This window comes from Ailuropoda melanoleuca, unplaced genomic scaffold, assembly GCF_002007445.2.
Source record: "Ailuropoda melanoleuca isolate Jingjing unplaced genomic scaffold, ASM200744v2 unplaced-scaffold9607, whole genome shotgun sequence".
In the NCBI taxonomy this organism is placed as follows: Eukaryota; Metazoa; Chordata; class Mammalia; order Carnivora; family Ursidae; genus Ailuropoda; species Ailuropoda melanoleuca.
Window position 1 is genome coordinate 138,999 of NW_023255111.1, and position 10,251 is coordinate 149,249.

General features: G+C 37.0%; 1 protein-coding gene across 1 annotated transcript; it reads left to right on the forward strand.

Annotated features, from left to right (window-relative positions):
• Positions 1–1,142: 1,142 nt before the first annotated feature.
• SPIN4 (spindlin family member 4) lies at positions 1,143–4,995 on the forward strand. The gene has a single exon (XM_002930591.4). The coding sequence runs from the start codon at positions 1,663–1,665 to the stop codon at positions 2,410–2,412; it is 750 nt and encodes a 249-aa protein (XP_002930637.1). The 5' UTR covers positions 1,143–1,662; the 3' UTR covers positions 2,413–4,995.
• The last annotated feature ends 5,256 nt before the right edge of the window (positions 4,996–10,251 follow it).

A 10,251-nucleotide genomic window follows, 5' to 3' on the forward strand; every position in this document is an offset into this window, starting at 1 on the left:
GGGCTAAAAGTTTTACAGACATCCCCATTTAATTCTCATAACAGCCCTGTGACTTGAGGTAGGTGAAATTATGGACACTTTCTTTTCTATCTTTCAGAATTTCCGTAGGAGGATGCAGTAGTTCTATAATCAGAAAAACAGTATATATACACAACAAAAATATTTTCATTTCCCTCTCTACCAAATTTGTTTCTCTCTCCACAGTTTTGTCTCAATAGTCTGCTTTTTCACACATTGTTCTTATCTCATATGTGGATTTCCATGACATTAAATATTATTTGAAATTATGGTTTATACTAGCTCAATAAATCCACATATGAAGGTAAACTAGCTTCATTATCTATTTCGTCATAGGTCGTTTAGCACAAATAATGGACCATCCATACAAAGAAACATTATGGGACAACTAAAAATCATATTTTCAAAGTATTTGATAAGCTTAGAAAATGCTTTTGATATAAATGGGAAATATTAAGCTATAAAAGTATGAAATCTCCCAATTTTGTAAAATGCAAGCATAGATTTATTAATGAGAAAGAATCAGAACTAACATTTTGCTGTATGTCTAGATGGTAAGATTAAAGTTAGTTCTGTCTTTTATTTCACTGAATTTCAGAAATTTTCCACAATGTCAGTACTTCTCTTTTGCATTCGGAAAAGAAGATCGTTAAACAAGTCATTACTGGGAGTGATCAGGTAGAAAATATAAAGGAGAGTTTGGATCAAGATGGTGGGCTGTACACAGGCTTTTTCTTCACTGCTCTTATATTCCTTAAACTGAAAGAAAATAATTTGTATGTACAAACTCTCTTTGTGTGTGTCTGTGTGTATTGAATATTATTTTGTAAAGGTTTTGTAAGGAATTCCTGTAAGATAGAAAGCAGATGGAGTGGCTGTGGAGAAGGCTGACGGGCGAAAGGCAGTCTGAAAGAAGGAGCAGGGTAGCCGGACTGTCTGGCTCCAGTTTGAAGGAAGCGGTCAGAGAGCCGGTGAGGAAGTGAAGGAGTGAGAAACTGCGACTATGCGGACTGAACGCGGGTGCGCGCACTGACCCGCCCTGTAAGCTGCAGGCTGAGCGGAAGGCGGAATGGCAGGGGGCGGGGCCGAGGCGCAGGCGGGCTCAGAGGGGTCGGATTCCTGAAACAGCAAAAACCCCGGCGCCAGAGCTAGGCCAAGCCGAGCAGCGCTGCGAAGCCAAGGCCCCGCGGACTTGTCAGAGACCCACCGCTGCCTGCGCCTTTGCTGCTGCAGTCATCTCTTTTATCCCTTGCCTACTTTTCCTGTCGTCTCCTCAATCACCGTTTCGCAGCTGCAGCACCATCGATAACAGCTAAGTGGTCAATTCTGGGACTTGGGGTTGGGAGATGGGCGGGTGCGAGGCGTAGGCAGTACAAGCTAGCCCGCCATCTCCTCCGGCAACCGCCGCTGCTGCAGACACCTCTCCTGGGCGGGAAAGAACACAGTCAAAAGGCCCAGGCTGTCCCAGTGTCCACGGTCCGAGTTAGGGCATTTCTGTCAAGCCTTGGTGAGAGCCTTGCACTTGGGGAAGGGAGGACGGACTCAAGAGATCACGAAAAAAGATCTCATATTGGATACTGTTGACTTTTTGTCAGCTTAATTGTGGAAGTGGCAGCTTTGCTTGAGCCTCCTTAAACCCCAGCCATGTCACCCCCAACTATGCCCCCGATGGGTGTAGATGGTGTCTCCGCATACCTGATGAAGAAAAGGCACACCCACAGGAAGCAGCGGCGCAAACCCACTTTCCTCACCCGTAGGAACATCGTGGGCTGCCGCATTCAACATGGCTGGAAGGAAGGCAACGAGCCCGTGGAGCAGTGGAAGGGCACTGTGCTTGAGCAGGTTTCCGTGAAGCCCACTCTCTATATCATCAAATATGATGGCAAAGATAGTGTGTATGGACTAGAGCTGCACCGAGATAAGAGAGTTTTAGCTTTAGAAATCCTTCCCGAAAGAGTGCCAACTCCTCGCATTGATTCGCGCCTGGCAGATTCTTTGATTGGCAAAGCAGTGGGGCATGTGTTTGAGGGTGAGCACGGTACGAAAGATGAATGGAAGGGCATGGTCCTGGCGCGAGCCCCCGTGATGGACACTTGGTTTTACATCACTTATGAGAAAGATCCTGTCCTTTATATGTACACACTGCTGGATGACTATAAAGATGGTGACCTGCGCGTCATTCCAGATTCCAACTACTATTTTCCTACAGCGGAACGGGAGCCTGGAGAAGTGGTCGACAGCCTCGTGGGCAAGCAAGTGGAACATGCCAAAGATGATGGGTCCAAGAGAACGGGCATTTTTATCCATCAAGTGGTGGCCAAGCCATCGGTCTACTTCATTAAGTTTGATGATGATATTCACATTTATGTCTATGGCTTGGTGAAAACCCCCTAAATTCATTGTGCTCTGCAAAAGTGGAACTATTAAATGTAAAACATGTCATGTTCTTGTAATTGTGAATTTTTGGAACAGTTTTGGTGTCAGAGTTTCAGGAATTTATTATAACTTGTTACTTATTGTGCCTCCAAATCTTACAATGACTGGTCCCACAGTTTTGTCCCAATTATACGTTGGTACTTTTGATATTGCCTTGCTCTCTAATTGAAGATTTAATGTGGGTGTTAGTAGAAAATTAAAAAGTATTCATTACCATTGGAACAATGAAAAACTAAAGAAAAATTAAGGGTGTAACCCCACACCAGGTCCTCTCTCCCATTTTATTATCTCCCCTCTTTCTTCTTTCCAGGTTACAATTGTTAAAAATATGATGTATAACCTTCCACATTTTCCCATCCACTTAGAGAAAGTTTGTTGTAGTCTCTTCTGTAAAAATGAAAAGTTACATCATTTCTCTGTAATTGCTTTTCACATTTGGAATATCCATGATATCTTTTCTATTCAGTAGCTCCAAGTCTCTCTCTCTCTCTCTCCCTCTCCCCTTTCCCTCCTTGCCTCTCCCAGTTCCCCTTTGCCTCTGGAATTTACTTTGTATATGGTATATCATAGAGGTCGAATTATACATTTTGCTCACATTGGGTACCTGATTATGCCATCACTTTTACTAAATAAAATCACCGATTTCCCCTCTTCCTCTCTGTCTCCTTCCCTCCAGCAGCTGCATATACAGTACATTTATATACCAAAAAGATACTCAGCCATTCTATTACTGATGGTCACTTAAATTATTTCCTTTCCTTTTTTCACCATAGCACTGCTGCAATAAATACTGGTGCTTTTATTTCTATTGAGTAGATTCCCAGCAATGGCATTGCTAGGTAGGGGGTATATTTAATTTTAGAGATATTATAAAATTACTATACAAAATGAAAGTGCTCATTTCCCAGTATCCTCTCCAGCACTCTTTCAAGTTTGCAAATCTGGAGGATGAAAAATTGCGTAGTATTTTTTTTAATTGACAAACTCAAGGAGGTTTGTTTTTTTGACTATTTGGATTTTTCTCTTTTGTGATTTGCCAGTACTTATCCTTTGCTCATTTTTCTATTGTATCTTTGATCTTTTTCTTATACATTTGTAGGAATTCTTACTGTATTTCTCTAGGATGCATATTAATCATCTGTAGCCCATCTGTATTTTTTTCCATTGTATCATTGATCTTGACTTTATTAATGGTATCTTTTACTTTACAGTTATTGCCATTGTTGTTTTTAATTTTTAGGTAGAATACTGCCTCCTTCTCAGCTTTTTGGTTTCCTACCTTTTTCAGATGAATGCCCCCACCGCAAGTCATACAAATATTCACCTTTATTTTTTTCTAAAATTTTCATTAATTTTAAGGTTTTAGCTGTTTGAGCCATCTGGAGTTTATTTAATATACAGTATAAGATAAAGTTTCAAATATACATTTTGTTCACATTGGATTACTGATTATACTATCATATTTATTAAATAAACGACCGATTTTTGAGTCTGTGAGCCAGTATCCTGTCGTTTAACTATAGTGGTTTGACCATAAATTTTGAACTCTGGTAAAGCAAGTTACCACTCATTAGGGGTGTGTGTGTGTGTGTGTGTGTGTGTGGTTTTTTCCCCCCTTTTCTTCTTTAATACAAATTGTTCTAGAAATTCATTCTTTCCATGAAAATTGAAGGCATTCTTTCCACATTTAAAAATTCTGATATCTTAGAATTGTGATACATTTGTACATTTCTATTTAGAAGAAAATTTTAATGATATTAAACCTTAATGCTCAAGAGTTTTGGTACATCATTAAAATCTTTTGTTTTTGTTTTTGTAAGGTTCTTCATATGGATCCATTATATCTGATTAAATTTATTTCTAAGTATTTTTACAGATTTTGTCACATTTTGACATTTTGAATTGGGTATTTTCCCCTCCTCATTTGTAACTTCTTATTTTTGATAATATAGACAAACTACAGATCATTTTTTAAAATTTTACCTTATATTGAATCAGCTTAATAAATCCTCTTATTACACTTTTTAAAAGTACAATATTTTCAATCTTCTAGGTATGCAATCATTTCACCTGCAAATAGAGATAATTTTATTTATTGAAAATAACGTTGAATAATGATTATGATATGCTTGTCTGGTATTAGTTTTCATGGAATTGTTTTTAGTGTTCCCTATTAATTATAGCATTTGTTTTTGGTTATTGGTAAATAGTCATTAACCATTAAAATGTTTAAGGAGTTTCTTTTATTCCATTTTTTTAAATTCCTGTTTCACATTAGGGGGCTTACTAAACCTTAAAGTCCCTCCTGAAATTTATCAAATGTCTTTCAGCATTCATTGATAAAATCATATGATTTTGTTTTCCTTTAATTTGTTGATGTAATGAATTAAAGGACTAGGTATTTGATGTTGAACCAAATTTGTGTTTCTGGAATAAATCCTACTTGGTCATGTTGTAATGATCATTTGATACATTGCTAGATTTTATTTACCAATATTTTATTTAGAATTATTGCATTTATATTTCAAACTGAAATTTTATTTTTTCTTTCTTACCCTGTCTTTATTAAGTTCTGTTTTTAAAATTATGCTAGCTTTAAAAATGAATTGGTGAATTTTCAGTCATTTTTTGTCGTCTGAAATAGCTTAAAAAAGCATTAGAATTATTAGAGTTATTTGTTCTTTGTTTAAAAAAATATTAAAATTCCAGTTGTCCTTTTAAAATTAGCTAGAACCAAGCTATAAAACAATTTAATTCTGGTGACAGTTTTGATGGTAGATCCTTTATCAGCCTTCTTAGTTCTCCAATGGTAATTGGTTTATTTAAGTTTTCTATTAAAAAGGAATGTATAGTTTCTATAAAATACAAAATTTAAACTTTTCTCTATTATCAAGCTTCTTGATTGTATTATTCAGATGCTTTATGTCCTTGCATATTGCATATGCATATTTCCTAAATATGTTCAATTTTGAAAACATTATAATAAATCAGATATAATGGTGTTTTAAATTCTCTTTGCATTTTATTTATTTTGAAAAGATTAAAACATGATATGGAAAGTATGTAAAATACCACATTTGTTTACATTTGCCCAAAACCAACAATGTCAATATTTAACGAATGATTAAAATTTTAACATTTTGGCATACTTGCTTTAGATATAGATTTATATTTTTTAAAAGTCATAACATTACATATAATAAATCCTTTTCCCAATACTATAAAGTTTCATTCCTCTGCTGAAGCAAACACTAACATGAATTTGGTGTGAATCTTGTGTATGTCTTATACATTTACTTCAAATATAACCATAATTGATAATAGTATTGGTTTTTGTGCTTTAAAAAATTTTGACATAACTGGGAAACTTTAAATCATGTGGAATTTATTTTGTTTTATGTTGTAGAAATATATTTTTTTCTTATTGGGAGATAGATTGCAACAACAAAACAATAACACTAACCTTAGAATGCTAGTTGCTGTTTTAAGAACTTTTACCATTTTGACACTCAGGAATGCTTGGCCCTAACCACAGCTCTAGCTACTGACTAAAAAAGTCAAAATTTCAGTTCTCATAGAGACTGTATCTTGCCTGTTCCTTAGACAGATATCTACTACCACCCCTGACCTCAAGACCAGAAATGGACCTTATTTTCCCATGATAATATTGGAGTTACTTCACATCCTGACTCTCAGAGGAAGGTTGGCCCTAATCCTGGTACTGTTTTAAGAGTTTGGGCCATAGCACTAGACAAAATTAATAACTTCCTTTCTTAACACATGGTCTTTTCTCATTTAAGTAACCTTTAGTCCAAAAACGAAAGTGGATATAAAACTTCACAGAACAATAAAAATGTGATAACTATAACTAAAGGGTTAGAGGGGTACATATGTTAGATGACAAAAAATAGAAATGTATATACTTTTTAAATATATAATAATGCTTTCTAGTCCCTGCTTTCCCACTAGGCCCCAAGTCCTGAACCAAGCATTATATTGTTTCATGAGGATGTTAGGTTATTAATATACGATCAGATAGAGGTTCAGCCCTGGCTTAGGACTGAGGATTGAACCGTGAACAATCCAGATGAAGTACCTGATGTCTTAGTGGGGGAAGAAAGAGAGTCACCACAACCCTTACACATCTGGACCATAGGCCTTATATTATTTTAAAGTGATTTGGGGATATTCCACATCATATTTCTAATTCTGTTTTAGAGGTTGAATATACAGCAGTGAGCAAAATATGAAACTATGTCTTAGTGGGAGGAAGGCAGAAGAAAAATCAATGCATTATGTTCACCTACTATGGTTTTACCCTCTAATTTCCTGTGCTTCTAGACTAGAACCAAGTTTTGGATTGTTCCATGGTAATATTGATATCACACCAGCTTGCTTTGAGTCAGAGCGAAGCTCAGTCTTGACCAGGCAATGAAGAAAACTGTCAAAATCTCTATTCTCTTGCACTTACATTCTGTTGGTTGGAGACAATCATTCCCTCTTCCTTGGGCCATCAGTCTAGAATCAGGTCTTAAATTATTCCATGGTGATATTGGAAATCTCTCATATATTGGAAATAGGCAGAAACAAAGTCCTTGTTCCCATAATCCTTACAATTTACACCATGCTGAAAGGAGTCAAATTCTTATCTCTTTCATCCTAACACACATATACGTCTATCGAGCTGTGATAATTCTTTAGAAAATATTAAAGCAGGGTAAGTAAAGTGACAAGGAGGGATCTTGGGCATACTACTTTATCAGATGGATAGAGAATCTCTCTCAGAACAGATGACATTTGAATAAATATCTGAATAAATTGAGGGTAGAAACCATGTTGCTAATGCCTTGAGACAAAATGTGCCTGGAGGTAGCAGCATAGTATGGTCAGATTGGAAGTGAACAAAAAGGAGGATGGAAGATAAGAGAGGTTGTCACAGGCCAGATCCATATACAATCTTTGATTTTTTTCATTATTTTTTATTATGCTCAATCAGCCGACATCATTAGTTTTTGATGTAGTGTTCAACAATTCAGTAGTTGCATATAACAAGCAGGGCTCAACACCACCTGTGCACTCCTTAATAGCAATCACCTGGCTACTCCATCCCTCCACCTCCCTCCCATGTAACCCTCATTTTGGTTCCCAGAGTCCAGAGTCTGTCATGGTTTGTCTCCCTCTCTGATTTCTTCGCATTCAGTTTTCCCTCCATTCCCCTGTGGTCCTCCGTGCTATTCCTTATATTCCAAGTATGAGTGAAACCATATGATAATTGTCTTTCACTGCTTGACTTATTTCACTTAGCGTACTCTCAACCAGTTCCATCCACATTGATGCAAATGGTGGATATTCATCATTTCTGAAGGCTGAATAATAGTTTATTGTATATATGGACCACATTTTCTTTATCCTTTCATCTGTTGAAGGACAGATCTTTATCCATTCATCAGTTGAAAGGCATCTTGGCTCCTTCCACAGGTTGGCTATTGTGGACGTTGCTGCACACATTGCTGCACACATTGCTGCCTTGAACATTGGAGTGCATGTGCCCCTACTTTTCACTACATCTGTATCTTTGGGGTAAATGCCTAGTAGTGCAATTGCTGGTTCGTAGGGTAGCTCCTTTTTAACCTCGTGAGGAGCCTCCATACTGTTTTCCAGAGTGGTTGTACCAGCTTACATTCTCACCAATGAAGAGGGTTCCCCTTTCTCCACATACTCACCAACATTTGTTGTTTCCTGTCTTGTTCATTTTTGCCATTCTATCTGGTGTATGGTGATATCTCACTGTGGTTTTGATTTGTATTTCTTAATGGCTAGTGATGTTGAGCATTTTTTCAAGTGTCTGTTAACCATCTGTATGTCTTCTTTGGTAAAGTATCTGTTCATATCTTCTGCCCATTTCTTGACTGGATTATTGGTTTTTGGGTGTTAGGTTTGAGAAGTTTTTTAGGGATCGTGGATACCAACCCATTATCTGTAATGCCATTTGTAAATATTTTTCCCATTCTGTGGGGTGCTTCTTACTTTTGTTGGCTGTTTCCATTGCTGTGCAAACCTTTTTATGTTGGTGAAGTCCCAGATGTTCATTATTGCTTTTGTTTTCCTTGCCCTTAGAGACGTGTCCTGAAAAACTCGCTGTGGATGATGTCAAAGAGGTTACTGCCTGTGCTCTCCTCCAGGATTTTAATGGATTCTGGTCTCACAATTAGGTCTTTCATCCATTCTGAGTTTCTTTTTGTGTATGGTATAGGGGAATGATCCAGTTTCATTATTCTCCATCTGGGTGTCCAACTTTCCCAGCACCATTTACTGAAGAAACTGTCGTTTTTCCATTGGATATTCTTTCATATTTTGCTGAAGATTAGTTGATCATAAAGATGAGGGTCCATTTCTGAAGTCTCTGTTCTGTTGTATTGGTCTATAGGTCTGTTATTGTGCCAATACCATGCTGCCTTGGTGATCACAGCTTTGCAATATAGCTTGAAGTCAGGCAACTTGATGCCCCCAGCTTTTTGTTTTTCTTCTTCAGCATTCCCTTGGCAATTCGAGGTCTTTTTTGTTCCACACAATTTTTAGGCTTGTTTGTTCCAGCTCCTTGAAAGATGCCAATGGTATTTTTTAATAATATTTTTTATTATATTATATTAGTCACCATACAGTACATCCCTAGTTTTTGATGTAAAGTTCCTTGATTCATTACTTGGCATATAACACCAAGTGCACCATGCAATATGTGCCCTCCTTAATACCCATAACCAGCCTGTCCCATTCCCCCACCCCCCTCCCCTCTGAAGCCCTCAGTTTGTTTCCCAGAGTCCATAGTCTCTCATGGGCAATGGTATTTTAATAGGGTTGGCATTAAAATCATAGATTGCTCTGGGCAGGATAGACATTTTAACAATGATTATTCTTCCAACCTATGAGCATAGAATGTTTTTCCATCTTCTTGGGTCTTCAATTTCTTTCATAAGTGCTCTGTAGTTTCTAGAGTATAGATTCTTTTGCTCTTTGGTTGGGTTTATTCCTAGGTACCTTATGGTTTGTGGTATTATTGTAAATGGAATTGATTCCTTAAATTATCTTTCCTCAGTCATATTATTAGTGTACAGAAATACAACTGCTTTCTGAGCATTGATTTTGTATCCTGCCATGTTGCTGAATTGCTATATGTTTTCTAGTTATATGGGGGTGGAGCCTTTTGTGTTTTCCATGTAAAGTCTCATATCATCTACGGATAGAGAGAGTTTGACTACTTCTTTGTCAGTCTGAATGTCTTTAATTTCTTTCTGTTTTATGGTGGCTAAGGCTAGGAGACCTACTACTGTGTTGGGGAAGGGGATGGACTGGTGGTGGGTAGTAAGGAGGGCATGTATTGCATGGTGCACTGGGTATTATACGCAACTAATGAAGCATCAAACTTTACATCAGAATCAGGGGATGTACTGTATGGTGATTAAAATAATATAATAAAATAAAATTAATTATTAAAAAAAAAAAAGTCGTGAGAGTGAGCATCCCTGTCCTGTTCCTGACCTTGAGGGAAAAGATCTCAATTTTTCCATCTTGAGAATAATATTCACTGTAAGCTTTTAATAGATGGCTTTTATGATATTGAGGAATGTTCCTTCTATCACTATATTTTCAAGAGTTTTCCAAGAGCTACAAAGAACTTCTCAAACTCAATACACCAGAAACAAATAAACAAATCATAAAATGGGCAGAAGACATGAACAGACACTTTTCCAATGAAGACATACAAATGGCTAACAGACACATGAAAAAATGTTCAAAATC